The sequence below is a fragment of the Gymnoscopelus microlampas genome, assembly GCF_963454915.1.
Source record: "Gymnoscopelus microlampas genome assembly, chromosome: 1".
Taxonomy (NCBI): Eukaryota; Metazoa; Chordata; class Actinopteri; order Myctophiformes; family Myctophidae; genus Gymnoscopelus; species Gymnoscopelus microlampas.
This window is the reverse complement of record NC_139962.1, coordinates 26,298,521-26,322,060: the sequence shown is the minus strand read 5'-3', so window position 1 is coordinate 26,322,060 and position 23,540 is coordinate 26,298,521. Positions and strand designations below refer to the sequence as shown.

At 38.2% G+C, this 23,540-nt stretch overlaps 2 protein-coding genes across 7 annotated transcripts; one reads left to right on the top strand and one right to left on the bottom strand.

The window, feature by feature from the left end:
* Positions 1-7,341: 7,341 nt before the first annotated feature.
* On the top strand, positions 7,342-9,620 carry LOC311048912 (DNA-directed RNA polymerases I, II, and III subunit RPABC5). The gene is made up of 3 exons (XM_084062261.1): positions 7,342-7,517; positions 9,111-9,216; positions 9,333-9,620. The coding sequence occupies exons 2-3, from the start codon at positions 9,122-9,124 to the stop codon at positions 9,439-9,441; spliced, it is 204 nt and encodes a 67-aa protein (XP_083918387.1). The 5' UTR covers positions 7,342-7,517; positions 9,111-9,121; the 3' UTR covers positions 9,442-9,620.
* Positions 9,621-9,901: 281 nt separating this feature from the next.
* Positions 9,902-22,031, bottom strand: LOC311048883 (cleavage and polyadenylation specificity factor subunit 7-like). Of its 6 annotated transcripts, none has more exons than XM_084062210.1 (9): positions 21,623-22,031; positions 19,864-20,082; positions 19,667-19,770; positions 19,196-19,341; positions 18,716-19,073; positions 18,435-18,532; positions 15,625-15,769; positions 15,161-15,438; positions 9,902-10,388 (listed from the first exon to the last, which is right to left on the bottom strand). In XM_084062210.1, exons 1-8 carry the CDS (start codon positions 21,677-21,679, stop codon positions 15,165-15,167), a joined length of 1,401 nt encoding a protein of 466 aa, XP_083918336.1. In that variant the 5' UTR covers positions 21,680-22,031; the 3' UTR covers positions 9,902-10,388; positions 15,161-15,164. The 6 variants fall into 6 exon arrangements, with proteins under 6 accessions (XP_083918336.1, XP_083918334.1, XP_083918335.1 ...); XM_084062208.1 differs by lacking the exon at positions 9,902-10,388 and adding an exon at positions 12,596-14,912; XM_084062209.1 differs by lacking the exon at positions 9,902-10,388 and adding an exon at positions 12,596-12,904.
* Between the last annotated feature and the right edge of the window lie 1,509 nt (positions 22,032-23,540).

The following is a 23,540-nucleotide window of genomic DNA, read 5'->3' as shown; positions in this document are numbered from 1 at the left end:
CGTACGCAGTGCTGGAAAGTAACTAAGTACATCATGTACTCAAATATTGTAGCCTACACTTAAGTACAATTTTGAGGCATTTTTTATTTGACTTGAGTATTTCCAATTTTCAATACTTTTACTCTTCTACTCCAGTCTCCACTCCACTACACCTCAGATGCAAATATTTATACTTTTACTCCACTACAATTATTTGAAAACTTTAGTTACTAGTTACTTTGTAGATTTTGATTATTATTGCAAGACATACATGATAATACCACTTCAGCCCCTAAATAACCTACATTTCGGCCATTTTAAAATAGCCTATCTACAAGCTCACAATGCATCAAGATGCAACTCATTGTGATCTTGTAGATCTTCCATTTTCAAAAGATTTGTATACATTGTATACATTTGAAAACTTGTGAGACAGGACATTCTGCATAATGAGTACTTTTACTTTGGTACTTTAAGTACATTTCAGTGGTGTCGTTAGGCGGGGGCTTCGGTGGCTATAGCCACCAATGTTTTATCCAAAGCCACCAATAAAAAATAAAAAAATAAAAAAAATAAAAAAAGTGCCTGGGGGGCTAAGCCCCCAACCTAGTAGAGACCTAGCGACGCGTCTGATTTTGATACCAATTCATTGTAGTTTTACTCATGTAAATTTTGAATTCCGGACTTTTACTTGTAACGGGGAGTTGCAGTTGATACTTTGCAGTATTGATAATTTTACTTAAGTAAAAGAAATGGAGTACTTTTTCCACCACTGTCCGTACGTAAAATGGCCTCGTTTTATGACCATGGCTGTCGCTCCTCGTTTTGTCAGGCTTTTTAGTGGGTTTGCGTGAAAAATCTGGGTTCACCTGGGTTATTCGAGCTTTGGAATGATGTTGATCTTTATGAACTATTTAAATAAATTGATTCATTTGCCAGTTGTACAACCATCACGCATGCGCGTTTACATTTTGCCTGACAGTGAAGTTTGTTACCATGGTGACACACACCACCAGATTTACAGCTAAAGACGTGAAATATGCAACCCATTTTATTTACAAAACAAGTTCGTCTCGTGAAACGAAGTTTAGATTTTAATCTTGCTCAATAAATAATATAGTGTCATTTTTCCCCGATGAATGAATAGGACCCCAATGGAAACAAGCTTTCTTGGGTTAAATCCTTTAAGCATTATCCTTTTGTATAGAACTGTACTTTCTGTGCTTTTTTTGCAAACTGTTAATAAAGTATTCAATCAATCAATCAATCAATCAATCAATCAATCAATCAATCAATCAATCAATCAATCAATCAAGTGTATCTTGTGCCTATCAGTGGCACTGACACTTAAACTATGTACTATTGGCAAAATATATGCAAGGGCAATGTTGGCTGCATTTATAAAAAATAGAGAACTAACTGTGACCTACAACAAATGCCCTAGCCTTCAATAGAAAATACTGTCATCTAAGGACTGGAAGCAGATATTGTGTGATATAAGTTGATTTGCAGTTCATTAACACATGAGAGACCAGGCCACTCCAGTGCTATCTAGAGATGAGGATATGTTTTCCTTGGCGAAAGATGACATTGATTAATTTATGTAGCCTATGACAGATTGACCCACTATTATACCAAATCTAATGTAAGAGCTGCAGATAGGCACACAGGAACTGGCAGGAGCCGAGAGAAGGATACTCCAATAAATAGGCTAACCGTGGAGAATTAAATACCCCTGAAATAATGTGGTGAACCTGCAGAATTAAATGGCTGTTAAGCACAAAATAGACACCCCTCTCTTTTGAGGATAAGATGGTACAGCCCAGGCTCTCCTCCTCCCTCACTCCTTCCATCCTGTTACTGTGTCTGTCCTCCATCTCTCTGTCTCCTCGTCTCCTCTCATCTGCTGAACGTATAAGGACATTCTGAGATCCAACTGCTAGCTTTGCAGTAGCACCTTATTCATTCTTTTTTCTTGCAATCTCTACAGGGCTGAGGGATAAGTGGAAATTAAAGGTATGTTGTAGCCATAATTCATCCTATAACATTTACATTATTTGGTATTATTTATTTTTGTATGGCCTCTGTAGCCTGCATTCTGCCATCCAACCTGATGTTACATCATTTGCATTATATCTGTAATTCTCTCCACCTTTTCCTTGTTCACCTTGTCTGACTTTATTACCTCTATTGCAGCCACCTTCTCTCCTCCATCTTGTCCTCCTTTTATAGTTCATGCAAATCATACCTCATACTGTTTAGTCTTTTTGAGATAGAGAGAGACAGAGGAAGACATTGAATATACAGTTTTGTGATGGTACGCACTATCAGATTTAAAGTCATATAGTCTCTGTCGGGTGGAAGCTGTTACTTTTCAGGATTCAAATAAATAAATAGCAAAAGTAGCAGATCTACAAGCTCAAAATATGTCACTTCACGCCGCATTTCGAGCTTGCAGATCTGCTTCTTTTGATGCTTTTGTGTGACGCTGTATATCATTAAGTAGGACATTAATTTACAGCAACGATATACTGTACAGTCATTTTCAAACATGACACCATGGCCATTTGCAGATGCAGTGTACCATAGTCCGTTCCTCCATTACAAAACTAGCCCTTACAAAACTACCCCCCCCCCCCCCCCCCCATGAGAACGCTCTACACGGGACACTGTCATAACAGTATTTTCTTCCATGGAAGTTTATTTCACAGTTACTCAATATAAACTACAGTCTTTTGTCCCTAAGCATATCAGGATATTTCCAATGTCATCTTTTTCCAAGGTCACATAAGGCCTTGCGGGCCCAACACTGCTCTGTGCCCATATGGTCATTAGTGCATTTGTAAGGCTCTTTTGTAGATCAGTATAACATAAAACAGATAACATTAATTTCTGAGCTTAGTCCAGATAATCTCTCTATATAATCTATGTAATCTGTCTATGTCTGTGTTGGTGCCTCCTCAAGTGAAGCAGTACACATCCTACCGTAGAGGGGCTGCTCCTGACCAAACCACACCTCTGTTCCGGGCTCCATATGGAATCCAAAGCCAAGAGCGGGCCACCGGCCCCCAAGGCAACATCTAAAGCAGAGAAGAAGGAGCCAGCAACCCCTCGTAAGGCCGATCCTGCCCCAGTGGCCCCCGAGCCTGAGAATCCTCCTCCACAGGAGGATGGAGCAGCTGAGGCCGAGGCTGCATCAGAGGGTGAGGAGGCTGCCGCCTCCTGTACAGACTCTCTGGAACATCTGAAACCCTTCCTCATCGGTGGTGCCGTAATCGCTGCTGCGGGGGCCATCTTGCTGGGGGTTTTTCTACTGGCGAGGAGAAACTAAAGCAACTCATTATCCAGAGATATTTATTGGCTGATGTTGTTTAGTGGGTCACTTGCTGATTGGATCATAGACTATCGTGGTAGAGATGGGCACTGTACATCCTATGTGTCTTGCAGCTTGACTGCCTAAAGTAAATTAATTTATAGCAAATTTGTGTGAGGCTTGGAATATGCATGAGTTTCCTTCACCTCTAAGATTGCACCTAATCTGTGATGATCTATTTCATACGAACATTCACACTATGGAACTGAGCTTACATCTTTAAACAATCTAAAGCAAGTCTGTTTACCAATTTTATATTGTTTAGCCCAATTTGCACAAATACTAAATGGAATCCACTCAGTATTTGTGCACTCTTGGTTTCTTGGTTGAGTTTGCCTGCAGTTGTTTAAAACTGAATTCATAATTCTGAGATTTAATTTGACAGATATTGAAACTTCAGTTAAGAGGTGAAGGAAGATTTTGGCAAAATCAATACTTATGTTATGGTATTCAATTCCTCTTCTTCTTGAGTTCAGTGCAGGAGCCATGTAGACCCAGAATATCAAATTATAGACCTGTACATTTGCAAACAACTGGCTGATGGTTCAGGAAATGGCACTTTGAGTGTTTGAGGTGACGTGTATGTATGTATTGCAATTTTATGTCAGCACTGACTGTGGAGTGATAGCTTTTCATGTAACAGCAACATTTTGTCACATATCAGTAATCAATCACCAAGAATAGAGTAATGGCTGGTTTAAACTGTTTACATCTTAGTTATATCTTTGTTGCAGCCTGACCAATCAGTAGTAAAGTAGTGTTAGATTCTTAAGCTATTGCCAAATATGTGGTTCATAACAGAATAAGCCTGTTTATTTTGTGTTTATATTGCAGTATGGTGTTGTATAGCTAAACAAAATGTATTTTAAAGATACTAAGTGGAGATTTTATAAAGATTTCAAAAGTTATTGTTGGAAATCACCGCTAAAATCACAAATCCTAATACAACAATGAGAAGGGATATCCCCTCCACAATCATTTCTCTGATTGGTTTAAAAGCAATTCGGCAGACATTCTTTTGCAGAGTGGTTGGAACCCATCTACTCATTCACACTTATACTGTAACAACAAATGAAAACCTTCAATCCATACACACACTATAATATAAGCAGGAGAGATTTTGGAACAGTTGTATAGTCATCAAGAACTCATACCCATAATGTACGTAGCCTATAACTACTGTACATATACCCTATAGCTAGCAAACAAAAGCATGCCATACTTTAGCATTTAATCCAATCCATCTAGAGCTTAAATATAAACAGCAATGTTTTCATTTTGTGAATGGTAGGCCTAGTATTTTTATTGGTTGGTAAATAATGGTAGATGAGAGAATGAAAAGTTTTATTTATTTTTTTATTCAATACAGGCTGCCAAAAGATAACCCCTCTGAATTGTTATCTAATATATCTATGGGACTTATGTCATATTATTTTGTCATTGCATAAATATTGCTTGCACTTAAATAGCTCAGTGTAATATCTCATATATAGCAAGTGAACAAGCAATCATTTAGGATGAATACAATTGCTTGGTTCTTGAAATAGTTGTCAGGCGACAACTATTTCAACTATTAGAAGATTTTCCACACATCAGTAATTGGAAATCTTACTTCAGACTAGCATAGTTCACCACAATAGACACCCCCAGCAATTATGTCAAATATTTTACCAGAAAATGACAAAATAATATTCACCTTACATGTACAACAGTGTACTGAACAGAAATCTCTTATTTATTTTTGTTATTTCAACAGCGTATAAATGCAATAATTCAGATAGGACTCCTCATTTTAGCACGTGCTGTAGCAATTGAATTGACATTAATGATGACGATGTTGATGATGATGGTGACTGATGATATATTATTAAATATATCCCTGCAACATTTTCCCTCATGCACAATCTCTCCTCTGCCCACAAAGCTCCTAAATGTAAAAAAAAAACAATGGTTCCTAAAAAGAAAATAAATTGTTCCATTGTAACCTGATCTATATTAAACGCAATGAAACAGCCCAAGTCAGTGTTTCTTTGAGGTCTCTACTCATTTGAAATGTAAGGGAAGCATCCACTAATGACAAAAAGTATGATTTTGCTGTAGAGAATGTTTATGACTAATATTTGTTATTTGTACGATACTTCCCATGAAGCAAAGTTACCTTCAAAATAATTCCCATGTTGAAAAAACACAGAGACACAATATTATAATGACTATTAAGATGAGGGTTTTATACAACAGGCAAAAGAATACATACAACTCATGCTTTGTTACTGCAAGCTCCTGTTGTCCTGCTCCAAATATTAACATAGCAATTATGAAGTAGGCCTACAAATGTATACCAGGCAATTAGTTTGTATGTCAATCTGTTTTTCATTTTGTTATCGGAAGAAGTCATTTTCTAATAGCTCATATTAAACTGACACTTTAATCATCCACATTGTTGACATTTCACTAAAAAAAGCCATCAAAACAGTATATGAACAAGAATAGCACATCAGGGAGGTCAGGTAATAGAATTTCTATACTAGGTGCCAGCACATAGGGGTAAGGGGGAATGAAAAGGTGGATGAGTTGGCCTTGGTTGGTCTTTAGAAGAAAAGCTAGGTCTTTAATTTTGGGACCCCCTAGTTTGGGAACCACTGATATAGGGAAACACCAAACAGGCTTGTGTAAGGGATGTCAGAAAGACGAGTCAATGGAGCATGTATCCTACTTCTGAAGAAGGTATGGAGGAAGTAGGGACAGAGAGAGAAACGATGAGGAATAATCTGACAGAATGGGAAGGGTGCAGAGTGCTCACGGAGCTTGTAGATCGGCTATTTTCAAATGGCCGAAATGTATACAGAGCTGAAGTGGTTAATGTAGGTTTTGTAATAATAATCCAAATCTATAAAGTAACTAAAGTAAAGTTGTAAATGTACTTAGTTACTTTACAACACATTTACAATGCAGAAGAAGTGGGAGGAGGTGAGGAAGGGAAGATGGTTTTATAGAATTCAGAAGAAAGTAGGAGAGGTGAGGGGAGCAGGAAGGAGCAGAAGAGAGGAGACAATAATACCACCACAGTAAGATTTGGGCTCACAGGATTAAATGGCCTGGGTCACTGTATATTATTGGGAAACAACACAGGGAGATGCAATCATTGTGGGGAGGAAGAAACTGGGGAGGAACATGTGATGATGAACTTTAAAGAATGTGAATTATTAAAGAAGACAACTAATTGAGAATTTAATTGAAGAGCGGTATGATGTAGTGTATCTTTAGAGTGACCAATTTGATAGACATTTTTAGTTTTTTATAAGTTATGTATTATTTAGTTATATGGGTATTATGGGTGACACAGGCTTTCAATCACGACAAGTAGGTGGCGGTAATGCACAAATATGTTTGCCAACCGTCAATAAACCCTAGTAGGTGCGTTGCCATGTCCGCTTATTATACGCGACTTTGGGCTTGTTTTTCTGTAAAGTTGCTTTTAAATATTGGTAGTTACGGTTTTCGGGTTTTGTGGGCTTGCTCCCAAAGTGTTATTTGGGCGTGTTCCATAATGTTGTTTAAACCAGTGGTTCTCAAGCATTTTCATGTCAAGAACACCCAAATTAAGATGTATTTGTCTGCAGACCGCCACCTGAAAACATTTTATGCCAAGGACCCCCAAACCAGATTTGTGTTGTTAAAATGTTTTAAAATATTCAAAATTGTTTTCAAGACTTAAAAAAAAATAGCAGATCTACACGCTCACAACGTGTTGCGATGTGACTTGTAGATCGGCTATTTTCAAATAGCCAATGTAGGCCTATATGGATTTAAAGTGCTCTTGGTCTAGGCGATATATTATAACCCATTATAATACAGACCTTGTATTGAACTGTACTTTCCTGTGCTTTTTTTTTTTGCAAACTACTAGTGCTAATAAAGTATTCAATCAAATCCATGTCGCTTCTTTTGGTCTTGTTTTTCATGGACCTGGTTGCTTATTTCTCTCGCAAAACCTGGCAACACTGCCCGTAATTAGATGAAGAAAAGCTGGATGGCAACCCCTGAAACAAGACCCACGCTTTTGAAACTAAACTAAACATAACATACGTCTTCAGTCTTACAGATCTTTCCCACTTATCTTCTAACCAACTACTTGACACACCACGTACCTAGTTCTGTGTTGACGGTGAGTAAGACATTCATTTGATTGTTGTTGATGGTCAAAGTATGCCTGCCTGTACAGTATAGCTGTTAGCTAACCTCAAGTTAAGCTAAATGCTTTATAGATGTAATGTTAACTTTACGCTTGCTTTTTAACATCTTAAATAATAGCACATATTTTCTAACGATGGTACAGCTAGATAAGCTAACAACAACATACGCATTACATCGGTTAACGTTATTTTTTTTATGGGACCTCTCTATATTCTACACGTTAATTAGCGTTAGCCAGTTAGCCACTATTAGTGGCGTTCTATTTTATACTTTTAGGCTGTTCACATATGAGCTCATAATATTACCCAAACAGTGACGTCACGTTAAAATAGTTATTATCATAACGTTAGAGAGATAAATAGGTTGATGAGTGAGAAAGATGGCATGAACCCGAAACTACCCGCGATATTGCAATATTGCAGGGGTGTAAAGTAAGTAAGTACATTTACTCAAGAACTTCACTGAAGTACTTCCAATTTTCAGTACTTTTACTTCTACTCCACTACATCTCAGAGGCAAATGTTGTACAATTATTTGAAAACTTTAGTTACTAGTTTCTTTGTAGATTTTCATTATTATTACAAAACATACATTAACCACTTCAACCCTATATACATTTCGGCCATTGGAAAATATTAGATCTATGCATTGTGAGCTTGTAGATCTGCTATATTCAAAAGATTGTTATACATTTGAAAACTTGCAAAATGCGACTATTCTGCATAATGGGTACTTTTGGTACCAATACTTTTGCACTTTTAAATTCCGGACTTTTAACAGAGTATTTATACTTTTACTTAAGTAAAACATTAGAGTACTTCATCCACCACTGAAAACAGAAACACAATACGGTGACTACAGTACACGCAACAGAACGTTTCTTTCTTGTGTATTTAGGTAACTAAATATTGATTGAATACTTATTAGCAGGTTTGTTAACAGTACAGGTAGTACAGTCAAAGCTTATGCTAAAAGGATAACACAAAAAGTCCCAGGGTGCTTGTTTCCATTGTGGTCCATAATACTAATTACTTGCATTGATTGTGGTTAATAATAGTTGTTGGCAACACAGATGTCATGGGAGCTCAGGGATACAGGAACAGTGGGCACTTAATTGCAAAAAAGAAAACTTCCCAAATTTTCACCAAAACGGTGAGAAGTGTAAAATATACATGATTTGAACATGCATGCACAGTATATCATTATCAGACCTAAATATTTAACTACCCTTAAACTTCTTGTTTATGCCCATAATGACTGGCTAGCCATAAAGTTTTGTAGCAATTGTAGAAATATTGGACCTTAATTGTGAAATGTCCAAGCACAGAATACACTCAATATACAGTATATGCTCTGGATAACGAGCTCAGCTCCCACATGGCTACAGTAACTCAAACCCTGAATCATGCTAATGTTATTATAGAGCCATGAACATTATGCCTAATTTATACTTTGACACATGAAGTATAAATCAGGCTTTACACAACATAGCCAACTGTGAAATTTTGACATAACCACCTGACAGTGATTCTCATCAATATCTGATGTTGTGCTATTGTTCCAGGAGATTCCATTATGATCATCCCAATTAGATGCTTCACCTGTGGGAAGATCGTGGGAAACAAGTGGGAGGCATACCTTGGATTACTTCAAGCGGAGTACACTGAGGGGTGAGGTGTTTATGTACAGATGTATACCTACCTGCTTGGTCGGTCCATGTCATGTGCTGCTCCATCATTTATTTCCTTTAAAAAATCAATTTCTTTGTCTCCCTCCCCCATTGCAGTGATGCCCTTGATGCACTGGGTTTGAAGAGGTACTGTTGTCGGAGAATGCTCCTGGCTCACGTGGATCTTATTGAGAAGCTGTTGAATTATGCTCCCTTGGAGAAGTAATGTTTGATGAAGCCATTTTCGAGAACCGTCGAGGATGGACTCAAATGCAATGGACTTGGGCAGACTGACAGCCTCTAGAAGAGAGTATGGAGATATAAAGTTAACCACAGTGAATACATTTGACATGCTTTAGTTGATCTTACTAGACTCTCTTTTTTTAATAAAGCTTTCAAATTAAATCCTTGCGTACGATCCATGATGTATCCCCCCCACCCCCCCATTAGTGTATAATAGTAGCGTGCAGGTCTAAAGAAGTGCCTGAGCATATTTTTGGGGCCGATATTGAGGAATAAAACATTGATATAATACATATAAAATATACATATACAAGCTTAAATAAATAAACTGTCAAAGATATTTAATGGAGCCAGGATCAAGTTTAACAAACTATAGTCCAAAATGAGTGATCAGTGCAATGAATCAGTAAAACCCCACTGGAATTAAATAGTCCAAAGCATCTTTCTGCATTGTTTTGAAAAGAAAAAGCTTGAATAATAATTTTTCACCCTCCGTGGTGGTGGTGGGTGAATCTGCATGCACAGCCGGTACAAAGCTGCCCTACTATTTCCTTCTGGAGCGGTTAGCCATGACAGCCACCAGCTTTCCTCCTTGTACTCACCTCTGCCACCACCTCCATACAATCCTGTTTCGCACCAATGGCAGCGCCTGCCTTCTCCAAGAGCTTGTTCAGTCAGTTTCTGTCCTTTGTTGATGTAACCTCCCCCAGTAGGGAAATGCAGAGGACACTGGCCACAATAGACAGATGGAGCATCTGAATCTCGTTGCACACGCCAGGACCTGAGCCGCCCCAGGAAGAACAGTTCGCTCTGGCCCATCCAGTTCAGGTGTATGCCCAGGAACTTGTTGGTGCCATGGATGGGGCTGGGGACCTCTTTGCTCTAGCAGTGATCCACAACCAGCTTCTTGGTCTTGCTTGTGTTGAGTTTCTGGAGGTGACAGTGGCAGTAGTAAGGTGTTTGACATTCTGTCCCAATTCTGAGCTTTTCTAAAATCAGTCAAATATAACCAGAGTTTCAAATCAGATTACCTTCTGTAATTATTATGTGATTTAGATTATCTATCTGTATTTTACTTTAAATTGGTAAATTGACTATTTCCTTTTGAAATATTGGTGGGGAAATTGCATAATTTTGAGCCCTCACTGTGATGCCAGAGCAGCCAGACCAATACAATTATGGTCATGATTAGGATGAAAATACTTAATATGGTCTGGTCCCAATCTAATGTACAAAATGTATATAATTTGTTTCAGAAACTAGCTTCTAACTTAGCTGAAATTTGAAATGTGGGTCTAATGCCAATCTAAATACAGTAAGTCCCCTGTGTTCCAAGTGGGAGTGCCTTTAAAGTTACAGCCAACTACAATGTTATTTATTTAGGCTGTATATTAAACAATAACGTATATGGAGAGTATGGCACTAAACATCTTGAACCAGATTAATCAAAAAGTAACATTTCTAGCGAGAATGTCCATTATTGTAGAGAGAAGTGATCATGGCAATTACACCTATACATCCTGGTACACTAGCACCCCAAAGGTCCCTTAAGAGAAGCTACAGACCTAAAAATAAATAAAATCAATCAGGTTGATCCTTAAACTCCACCCGAGAACACATCTCCCTGCAATTTTTTTCCTCAAGTGGCCTCAGAGTGGAGGATAGTATCACATTAAATTATATATGGTCCATAGGATTGTAAATAAGGTCATACACAAAGATCTTGTCAATTACTTTTCAATAAGGTAAGTGTAAGCCTTATGGGGTTTAGCTCTATTGTTAACTCAGTCCTCTATAAAGAGTTGACTGAAAAGCAGCTGTACCTATAACCATTAGTTGAGGTTCCAGTTATGTTTTTGCTATTTCAGTAGTCTAGTACAGGGGTCTTCAATGTTTTTCAGGCCAAGGACCCCTTAGCTGAGAGATGAAGCAGGGACCCCCACTACATATTGTATAAAACTGTGTTGCAGATTTATCTTTTTCATAGATCAGTGTATGTTGGACAGGGTTGCATTGCTCATGGGACGGCCTTGCACGCCGTGCAGGAACCTATTTGAACAGGCGCACGCACATACATAGATTTAAAACAACTTTAAATTCACACCTCAACAAAGTTAACAAAGGCTGCCGACCGCCAGTTGTCACACCATGAATTAACATAGGATTGAGCCTTGATGCATATCAATTGTCCATTGTGTGACCTGTAGTGTAGGTGTTAAGCGACGTGCGCGTTACGTCATTAAAATAGTGCAACAACATACCAAATCAGCAATGCATCACTGATGTTGGATTCATGTGTATTATTTTCAGACATTTAACCACTTAAACCGTCAATACTCAGTAAACTTGACCTTTCACTCTGTACTTGGTCTTCTCTTTTTTCCCTCTAAACAAAACCTCTTTGCAGAAAATAGACGATCTACGTCACAACTTGTGAGCTTCTAGATCTGCTATTTTTGGCTAAGTTCTCCTCAGAATTGGGATGCTAGGGTTCAAGTGTAAAAAATAAATCACACTAAGATTTGGCACCCCCCCTGTAGTAATTCTGAGGACCCTGTAGAAGACCCCTGGTCTAGTACATTGGTAATTGTATGAATGCATTTGACTTTTTTATGCATGTCTGCAACCACACAAAACACTCAGCCTACACACATATACAATCAAGGACCACAATGGAAATAAGCTCTAGAGCATTTTTTAAAATATGTTTATTTATATAGCACTTTACAAAGTGCTGCACAAAAAATGGGACAATATACACATTAAAATAGCAAAATAACTCCACAATTGTAGGAGGATGCTAAAATACAAGTTAAAATAAGCTAATACAATTTAAACAATGAATAGCCATATAAAGAAAATGAGCCATAATAAAAATCATTTACATGAATGCCTTTCGGAACATATACGGTATTTTTTGAAGTGATTAAAGATGAGTCAGCTCGTCGAATAGCCTCGGATAGGGCGTTCCAAAGTCTAGGAGTTTGGACAGCGAAAGCCCGATCACCCCTAGTTCTAGGGACCTTTAGGTTTTGATGTTTCCTTTTGACAAATTTGTACAAACACTGTATATGTTCATGTATATGCATTTATGTCAAGAAAAACATGAAGCATTCAAAGAAGAAATTAGGCAACAATTACGTTTTCAGATAACATGTTTATTGATCAAATATTTACAGTATACAAAAAGAATGAAAACATCTACATGTATACATGTATATGATCTGCTGTCCATGCAGGTATGGAAAATCAAAACTAAACATTCGTTAAATCACAAAAGTGTTTGTAGGCCAGGTGTCCTTAGAGATGGCTATGGAACAAGAGTGTGGGAGGTTTAGTGATTTTCTGCCAATCTCACCATCAATTTCTCCTCTGTAATTCCAGATACCTGCACAGAATGGTGTGGAAATCAAATCCTGCTTTCTCTGCTTATTTCCAAAAGAGACCTGGTCATGGAGGCCATGGGGGGCTTTTAAAAGGTTAATCTATACCAGACAAAAAGTCAACTAAAGAGCAGTAATTACTTAGAAGGTTTACTGGCACTTTTCGATGCTTTATTTTTAAATTCTATGAGTATGTTATGTGAAGCTTATAGAGTACAGAAGTCCTGACGTCACTCGTTCATCCCCTGGTTCGTAAAGTAATTTCTCTATGGAGAATAACATTGTGTCATCATAGAATCGTCTCATAAGAATTGGGGTCCAAAAATAAAATTGTCAGGGAGGAGGCTCTGTATCGTTTATGATAGTCAGTCTCTCATATTTGATACAGTCTGTGAAAATTTAACTAATTCGGCAGGAGTTAAGTTTTCTCACCGCCAGTTGATGCTTCATATCGGGGGGGGGGGGGGGGGGGACCGCGACCCAGGTAGGATGTGTAAATTACGCCAGACTTCGGTGCTCTATTGCTTTACTTAGCAATAGGCTGCAGCAGCTACATTATCTTCATGAAAGATTAATCTGTTAATAAATGTTTATCCAGCAGTCAAAAACATATATTTTTTCCTTTTATAATATGGAACAATATAAGCATTCTCCTTTTGGTGAAGTTGTATCAGAAATATTTACATTATACATCACTAAAATGATAATTCAATCGAAAAAAATAATACTTCTATACATTTTCTGGTGATCGATTAAGTATTTTTTTCACTTTTACATAGTACGCCAGTGATTAATGTACGAACATCAATATGCATAAAAACTAAATTGTAATATCACTAATGTAGAAATAGAATAGTACAAAACACTAAAAGAGTCTAAAAGCCCCGTTAGCAGCCCCTGCTCAGCAGCTGTGCTGCTCAGTGGTAGCGTTCATTCTTCAGTCAGCCCATTTAGATTATCAGATTATCTTGTGTGCAAAATTGACATTTTAGCTTGAAGTTGGTGCTAGAGGCAAGGTCGTGGGGTTACTCAAATGCATAAATGTGCTCAGCAATCCGATCCTTACATTTTGAGATATCTTTGTATGCAAGTGCATAATTTGGCTTATGGGTGGTACTAGAGGAAAGGCAATGGGCCACCAAAATCAGTAGGGTTCATCCTCTGAGGAACAAGAAGGTCCACGGCAAATTTCATGGCAATCCAGCCAGTACTTTTCGAGAGATCATTTTTGAGACCATGCCATACTTAAGAGCCCTGCCACTAACGGGGCTAAAAGTCAGGAGCAAGTAAGACAGATGCTTTGTGAAACATACAATAGCAAGGCTAAAATGCCTTCATATTGCTTGTTCAGAACTACTCAGGATTTGAGTAAGTCCTTAATGTTAACAATGCTCTTCATTTTAAAAAGGGATGAGTAGGATGTTTTCCTAAAAAACAATGTAGACTCATACAGAAAGATTCCCTCTCAATCACTTATGACCCACTAGGAGTGTGTGGCGTGTCTGTATCTACAGAGACCTTTCATTCTGCCTTTTCTTCTTATTTTACTTTGTTCAGGATGTTTCTGAGCATCAACCTTTGGGCAGATGGTGTACACTAGTAACCTGACCCTGCCAGATGGGGGCGGTAATGAGCAGTGAAACAAATGTGTGAAGCAAGCTTATTGGATCTGGCAGTGTCAGGTTAGTACACTAGAGCAATGTAAAGAGAGTAGCGACAGCGGCAGTCCAAAACGCTTGATCACATAGACCTCAGATAGTTCCAGATACGTGTTAAATTGATTCAGGTGTGATGATAATATACAATCTGATTCTTTAAACATCTTACCTTTTAAAAGTGCACCACAAACAGTCTATTCTATCGCAGCTCTACTACACTGCTAGGGTTTATGGGAACTATTGAGAGACTCCCGAATCAGGAAATTGCTGTAACATATGTGTTCCATTGGAATGAAGAGTTGTTCTCTCGCTTTACACTGCTCTGGTGGGTGTTATTGGTGTCGTTGAGCCGGGGACAACGTTTAAAGTTGTGTTTACAAACCACAACCGACACATCCAACAACGTGTTATACCTGTAAGTATAGAATATAGCATATACCTGTATAATACTTATGTGTTTACTTGTGCTGCTGAACTTTTACAACCTTTTAAAGTTTTTACCAAGGGTGCAAAGAATTCTAAAGGGCATTGTTTAAGTTTGAGCAGGTGGAAGAAGACATACATTTAATAGACATGGGGTTCACCACAATAAAATGTATCGATGATAATGATTTAGATTCAAATAGAAAGTTTTTTATATAACAATGTGGAGAAAGCTTACCTAGCTAGCGGTATCGGTCTCTGTGATCTCTACTTGTATGCCTCTGGCTCTCCCGATCCCGCATACGGTCTCTGTCCTCCTCTCCACTCCAGGAACGTTCTCTGCGTCTACGAGATTCAGCGGAATCTCTGTCACGTTCTCGCCCTCTGTCCCAGTCTCTCTCTCTGTCCCGTTCTCTGTCCCAATCTCTCTCTCTTTCCCGGTCTCTGTCCCAATCTCTCTCTCTGTCGCGGTCTCTGTCCGGCTCTCTCTCGCTTTCCTGAGAACGATGGCTGTTTCTACAGAAAAATGATGTATCTTAATTACACACTGGGGTGAAATAGACATGAATATTTATACCAACTGTATGTTCTGCTTTGGTATATGTGTTATAATAAGTAGTCTAAGCAGTCAAAGCAATACAAATTTGAATGGACAACAAAATGCATCAGTATGGGAGTCCAGAAATAAACTTCTTAAAAAACCTGGTGTTGTAGTTGCCCTGGATGGAAACTAGGCAATCTTTGAGAGAGGTAAGCAAGGTCTGGCAGCGTTCATCACTGTACACTCTGGACTGTTTAATAACTGAAATGGCAGTCAGAAGAGTCTCCATGGCCAACCGCAAGTCTCCTGCATTAACAAAATAGACACATTAAAACATTTCTTCAATTGTGTGAAAAAACAAAGAAGCTTCAAAGAAGTTTTTAAACTCAGACAAAACTAAAGTCATGCTTTTCTTTAGATGAGGCTCACACCCTGCTGTTGCCAACGCCATTACTGCTGATGGGAAAATATTTAAAAGCTTACTTTTAAAACTGAAATTGGTAACCTAGCGAAAAAAACAAAATCTGAAGATGAAGTTTTGTTTTTGTTTTAATTTTAGAAATACATTTTTTGTCTTTCCTGATGAAGGTCTAACGACCGAAACGTTGTTAAATTAAGAGCAATTATTTTTTCTGACAGTGTACGGGTCCTCTTCTTTGATTTCACCATCAGATCTCCTTTTCAATTATAAATTATTTTGACTTACGCACCTGTTACCAACCTTAGTGGTGTGCATTAGCCTTCTCCACAAAATGTTTAGAAATAAAACATGTTTTGCTGTTAGGAAAAACTTGGTTGTAGCCTCATTTCTCCCAGTGATGATTATGGAGTTCTTGTTTATCTGCATGCCTCTGCTTCTACTCTCCGGGCTATAGACAGAAGCCTTGAGTTATTTTAAAGGCAAAATCTTCTACACGTCACTGTCATTTGTATGACAAGGCAGGACTGGCCTCATAATCCCACTATTGATGGCTTTAATTGCATATTTGTATTTAAAAGAGACATCATTACTTACTTACTCCCTGGCTATTTAAAATGTATTTTTAATTTGAAAACAAATTATTATAACCTCCAGGCTTGAACCTGACACTTTTTACCACGCCTTATCTGTCCCCAGAGTTTGGAATTGCTTTTAGTTTTTATGCTCCATGGACCTGGAATCAGCTCCAGAATATCATTAGACTAGAGGAATTACTCCCTTTAGATGATTTTAAATTTGTATTTGATATGATAAAAGGGTGCAGTAAGTTATATTTATTGTTAAAATAAGTGTTAAGTACCTCTATATTCTGACAGCAATCACTGCTCTTTATTCTCCAGCTCTTTAGTAAACACAAAATGTATTTTCAGTTTGGGATACCAATTTTATCCAATCAGGAGACAGAACTCATACATGATACAGGATAAACAAGTGAAATTGGAAGCGATGACACTGAGAAATGAACAGACACATTTTTAACTGGAACAATATAACATTGAAGATCCAATCAGGGTACTCTCCTGATTGGATGAAATAGTCCTACTGAACCTACTGAAAATGTATTTTCTGTTTATTAAAGAGCTCTAGAGATGGGGAGACCCATGTTTGTTGTATTGAACAAACACTCTATAGCGATAATTACTATCTGAATATAGAGCTTTAAGCTTTTCACAAATATAAACATTGTTTTAACCAAAACATATCACTTACACTACCTTTAAAAACCAAGGTCTGCAGGTGTTTAACTTGAGCTTGTATTACTATATTTTATGTATTTTGTGTCTTGCTTTATGTTTTTAGTGTATTTTATGTTGTGATCCCTGCTCGATGAGGCACCTGGGTAATGTTAAATAAATAAACGTTAAATGAGAAATTCAGGTAGGATTACTAGAAATCATCAAGGATTCAAATCTAAACAGCTGGCAAGTATGTTGGTACAGTATTTCCTTCATGATACACTTGGCAAAATCGGCGGGGACGGTTGGCGTAACCGTCTGGGCACCTACGCTGGCAATCCAGCCTGACAGCGTGTCGCGGGTTTGACTCCCGATCCCGACGAAAAGCCCCCCCCCCCCCCCCCCCCCCCGCCAAATATAAATAAATAATAATAATAGTACCCCTCAATGGGATAATATATGTATTATTCGTGACATATCACATAAGCAAGATAATTTTGATCAAATTTGGTAGTATTGCACATTAATTGTGATCTAGGTGGTCAGGTGTTTCCTATTTGGCAAGGAGAGGAACCAAGCCTAGACATGGCTTCAGACCACTTACTTTACAGTTCCGAAATAAATGTTCCTGACCAAATCAAGCACTTTGTATAATTTGTGATCATTCTTACTTTAAAAAAAACATTGAAATAATATGTTCTGACTTCTTAAATACAGACTATTTTATATTCCATTAATACATTTAAAAGAATAGTGAGTACTACGGTCATTGATGTGGGAATAAATTCATGGATTCTATATCTGATCGGCCTGCTTGTTATATCAGCTCACATTCTCAGTCTTGTATGTAGAAAAGCCTTACTGACACATTATTTAAATCTGCCTATTAAAAGCACCATGATCTGTCTGACCAGCACTTTCTGGTAGTATGCCGAATAAAACAGAAGACAGCCAACACATACCGGAATATACTTAACTACAGTAATAATATTTGGTGAATATTCAAAATAGTTAACACTAACAGGCCTTTTTCTAAAAGAATGCTCAAAATGCCAGGATGGTACACTATCTGGAAGAGAGTAAAGAAAGACCATAATATGATATGGTGTTCCACCTTCACCAACGTTTTGCCTTCATCAGGGACCCCAACTATTGCTGGGGTTCTAGGATTTTTTATGAGTAATTATTAAGAGTTGGTTGTGTGATTACATAATGTGGGACATTTTATGTCTCATAGAACATTAAATTAGGATATATTTTGATCAAGATGTTGCTCTTCCTCCTTGTGCCATCAATTGAATGGCTGTAGTCTTACCAGTCATTGCTCCAGTTACAGCCTTGGTGATGGCACTACTGGCAATGGTTCGATTTCTGTTCATTAGCTCCTCCAAATCTTGAGACGAAGCTGTGTCTCTGTAAAACAGTGAAGAACTGTTGTCAGTTTATTTAATTAGACATCCCCACCAGATGTTGGTGCTGCAAATAATAATTGATTTAGCATGGTTTTAACTATCTGTTACAGGTAAACATGCTTATTTATTTATTCATTTGAGATTTGCAATACCAGTGAAGAACAAAGCAAGTTAACAATCTCACATTTGCTGGCTGTAATCACTGCTGCTGTGGCTGCCATGGCCTGGGGGAAAGAACGCTGGATTGATATGAAGACTGGGTGGTGGCTGGCTGGCAACCTGGGGAGGCTGAGGTGGGGGCATGTACTGTGGCGTTGGGGGAGGAGAGCTGTACGGCATCATGGGTGGGAATGGAGGAGGTGGCAGATTCGGTGGAGGAGCCACATGCCTGAAGTAAGGGTTAGGCGGCGGGTGGAGGTGGCTAGCAAGGTGTTGTGGATACATGGGGGGCACAGGCTGAGGACTGGACTGAGACAATAATACAGGAACTTTATCTGCAGAAACGAATTCCTTATCATCCTTTACCAGGCGAAGGGGCATACCTGTAGAGAATACATTAATTGTACTTCAAATAGAGCACAACAATCATTGGAAATGGAATACATAAGGTATATAATTCTGCATCTATAAAAAAAATAAAAATTATATGTTCAATTGTTCTTACATTTATTGGCTACGGCTTCAAACTTCTTCATGTTTTGGGGAGTGGCAATGCGGCAATCTACAGACACCCCATTTAGTTTACACATTGGTACTTTCTCCACCAATTTCCACAATGAATCTTCTGATGACAATATGACTTCTGCATAGCTATATTTCAGAGTGAAGGAAAGAAAACATGCATTGCTGTTAACACCATTTCACAGAAATTCATTACCATTTTTAAAGATCCACAATCTAGATGTTGGGCCTTGGGAAGACCTGGCGCTGCAATCTATCAGATTGCCTTGAGATAATTGTTCTCTCCCCCTATGTCTCTTTATTAATTTTGCACAGAAATTAACAGATTTTTTTTAGAGATTGCTTATAAAGTTCTATGGTTTTCTAATACAAATAATACTGAGGTGAGGTTCTGAACTTCATTTGCGAGCATTCATTAAACATTTAGCTGGGACCAACTGTTGGTAACTCTCACCCTCTCGACTGGCCATTAATTCGGTTCTCAGCAAATTTGATTTCTTTGATGTCTTTCACTCCCAGAGTTTGGGCCATGTTAGCGAGGTCTTTATCAGATGTCCACTGGAGGAAAATGATAAAAGTGAGAGCATGAGGCAAATATGTGGAAGTAAAATCACCAATATTGGGTAACAAGGCTTCATATGTATGACTCACCCAGGAGAAGTTGCCAATAAATACAGAATGCTTCTTTCCCCCGTCGTTGTTTGTTATCGGCGGCGCTGCCGCTGATTTATCCTCTTCTTTAGCTGCTGTCGCTGCCTTAGGGGTAGGGGTGACCACCTTTGGAGCAACTTCCCTTTTCTGACCGACTGAACCGGTAAGAACTGCATCATAGAGATCACTTGCCTCAACTGTCTGGTCATAATCACAAACCTATGGGGGATAAATTTGCAACAGTTATTAGTATCACTCTAAAAAGGTCCTGCTCATTTTGTAGAGCACATCAGTAACATTGTCAGAGCAGGGGTATGATTTCTACCATGGTAGTTTCCACTGTTACAACAGTAGTGTTTCAAATATAAGGGTATAATTTACCACATGACATGCATCCTTTTATGCACAGGTGTTCTCTGGTATTATTATTATCATATATATTATATTATTATTTCTCTTTTATTTAATAGCACAAATAATAATTTAACACAATTTCATCTCAGCTCATTGCAATTTAACTTCTATACAAGGCTTTTGAAACATCCCAATTACATCACACATTTGTAAATAACAAGGGATAGTGCCACCACCAGGTGTACCTTATGCTGCTAACTTTTTAAAGCACTTCATTTCATTTTTCTCTGTACATTGCTGTGATTTCGCTCCGCAGTCTCACCAATCAATCACCAACCACTTTGGAAATGCTTTATTTTTTTAAATACTTTGTGTAATAATCATCGGTGCTGATTTATATATTGTATCCAATAAAATCAATCGATCAAACCCAGTGGTGTAAAGCAGTGGTTCTCAAACTTTTTCATGTCAAGGACCCCCAAATTGACACTTATTAGCCCACGGACCCCCATTTGAAAAGATATGCCAGGGACCCCCATAAGAGAAGATTTTTTACGGCTCTAGCAGTGATTCTCAACCATTTTAATTACAAGGACCCCCAATTTGACATGCATTAGGCTACGGACCCCCATTTAATGGCCTTCATATCTCTGGGACCCCAATTTATATAGTTAATTTAACTCTGAGAGCGTACAAATGGAACCAAATGGACCCGTTAGGGTCCATTTGGTTCCATTTGTACACTCTCAGAGTTACAGACCCATAAGGGTCCATTTGGTTCCTATCCATCATTTAGCTGGGGACCCCCTGGAACCCCCTCAAGTACCCCTGGGGGTCCCCGGACCCCACTTTGAGAACCAATGGTGTAAAGTAACTAAGTACATTTATTCAAGTACTGTACTTAATTAAGTACACTTTTGAGGTATTTTTTTTTTTACTTTACAGGAGTATTTCCTATTTTCTGTATTTCTACTCCACTATATCTCAGAGACAAGTATTGTACTTTTAATCCACAACATTTGTTTGAAAGCTTGAGTTACTAGTTACTTTGTAGATTTTCATTATTATTACAAAACATACATTAACCCATTCATCCCTATTTACATTTCGGCAATTTGAAAATAGCCGCAACGCATTGTGAGCTTGTAGATCTGCTATTTTCAAAATATTTTTATACATTTGAAAACGTGTTTAATGGGACATTCTGCACAATGAGCACTTTCTACGTTTGTACTTAAAGTACATTTTGATACCAACACCTTTTGTACTTTTACTCAAGTGCATTTCCCCCCCGGACTTTTACTTGTAACAGAGTATTTTACTACATTGCATCATTGATACTTTTACTTGAGTAAAAAATGCGAGTACTTTTTCCACCACTGATCAGTCAAAACCCCAGACTAACCTCGCCATAGAGATCCACGAAAGTCTTATCAATGGCTGCAGGTCCTGTGGCAGCCATGATGCTGTGGCCTTCAATGATCCTGGATGATGCAGTTTAATTAGCTATTTCTTTATCAATGTTATGATAAATAACGTTAACTGCTCAACGATAAAGCCTCTCCACCCCTCCTCCTCCTCCTCCTCCACTGCTGCACTCCTGTGCTAATATAATGGAGGATGCAAAGATGCAAAATATGGAAACAAAACTAAACAAATACCATAGCAAATAATGTCTAAGTATTTTCTTCGGGTGAAAATAAACGAGATGCATTAAAGTTTTCAGGTATATGTTTGCTTTTCATTAAGGTTGATAAGGATACTGGGCTGCTGCTGCTAACCCAGAGAGCTCATTGTGCTACGGTAAAATAAACTGTCCGCAGCAACAGGAAGGAGGCGAAGCCGAAGGGTCAGTGTTGCCAGATTCTGCGAGAAAAATAATCAACCAGGTCTAGGAAGAAAAAAAAAAGAAGCCACATGAGCACTCTAACCCTACTAACTCTAACTACTGTACATTCATTTGGGGGTCCTTGACTTGAAATGTTTGACAACCAGTGGTTTAAACAACATTAGGAAAAAAGCCCTAATAAGCACACTTTAGAAACAAGCCCAAATAAGCAACTACACTTTAGAAACAAGCCCAATTTAAGCAACTACACTTTAGAAACAAGCCCAAATAAGCAACTAAACTTTAAAAACAAGTCCAAATAAGCAACTACACTTGAGAACCAAGCCCAAAAAAACGCAACCCGCCGCAACTAACTTTACAAGCAACTTTACAGAAGAATAAGCCCAAAGTGGCTTATAATAATCGGACATGGCAACACTGCATAGGGTCCGTGTGTGTTATTTTACCGACTAGGAACACTATGCCAAATATAAGCGTTCCTCTGGTCTAATATCTTGTGTGCAGCGAATTAGAGTTGGCAAAAAAAAAACGAACTGAAATAAACATATTGAATACGACTTGTGGACATAAAATGATTTACAACTGATAACATTATTTGAAAAAGACATCTATGTTGGAGTGAAGTGAACAGTGACCTCACCAATATGGCGGTAACACGTTACCCCAGTGTCCCTTTTTTTCTCCTAGATTTCTAATAATAATAATAACCATTACGTTAGTTACCAAAGTCGTCTGGCATCGTCTAATTAATCAAACTACCATGGAAATATATATGGTTATAGGGTTTATATTTCCAACATGGCATTTATTATTTAGAGAGTGTGTTTTTTTTCTTCCAATAACGACTGGGAAGCAGGGTTGCCAAAGTTTGTGAGAGAAATAAGCAGCCATTTCTACTTAAACAAGCACCAAGAGAAGTCACTAGAGCCACATGAGCACTTTATTGGCTATTTGAAAATAATATTTGGAATATTTTTGAAACATTTTTTCAGATGTTGGTCACTGTCTGCAGAGAAATACATTAATTTGGGCGTCCTTAACATGCACATTTTTGAGAACTGGTTTAAACAATGATACAAAAATAAATAAATAAATTAAGCAAAAAAAACGCAACCAATATTTAGAACTTCTAAATGGGCGACTATGGGCTTGTTTTTCTGTAAAGTTGCTTCTAAATTAGAAGCAACTTTACAGAAAAACAAGCCCATTGTCGCTTATCATAAGCAGACATGGCAACACTGCTGGGAAGATGGAGGGAGAGGTTATTGACGCGAGAAGATTCCAATAGCACCAATAGCCAATAGCACTCAGCTCCCATCGCGAGACTAGAAGACTGGTATTGCGCCACGAAAATAGCCGATTTACAAGCGCACAACCCGTCACATCCGCGACGTGCGGTGAGATAGCTCTATGGTTGTGAGCTTGTAGATTGGTTATTTTATGCACGCGACACCTTCATACGACGAACGGCTTC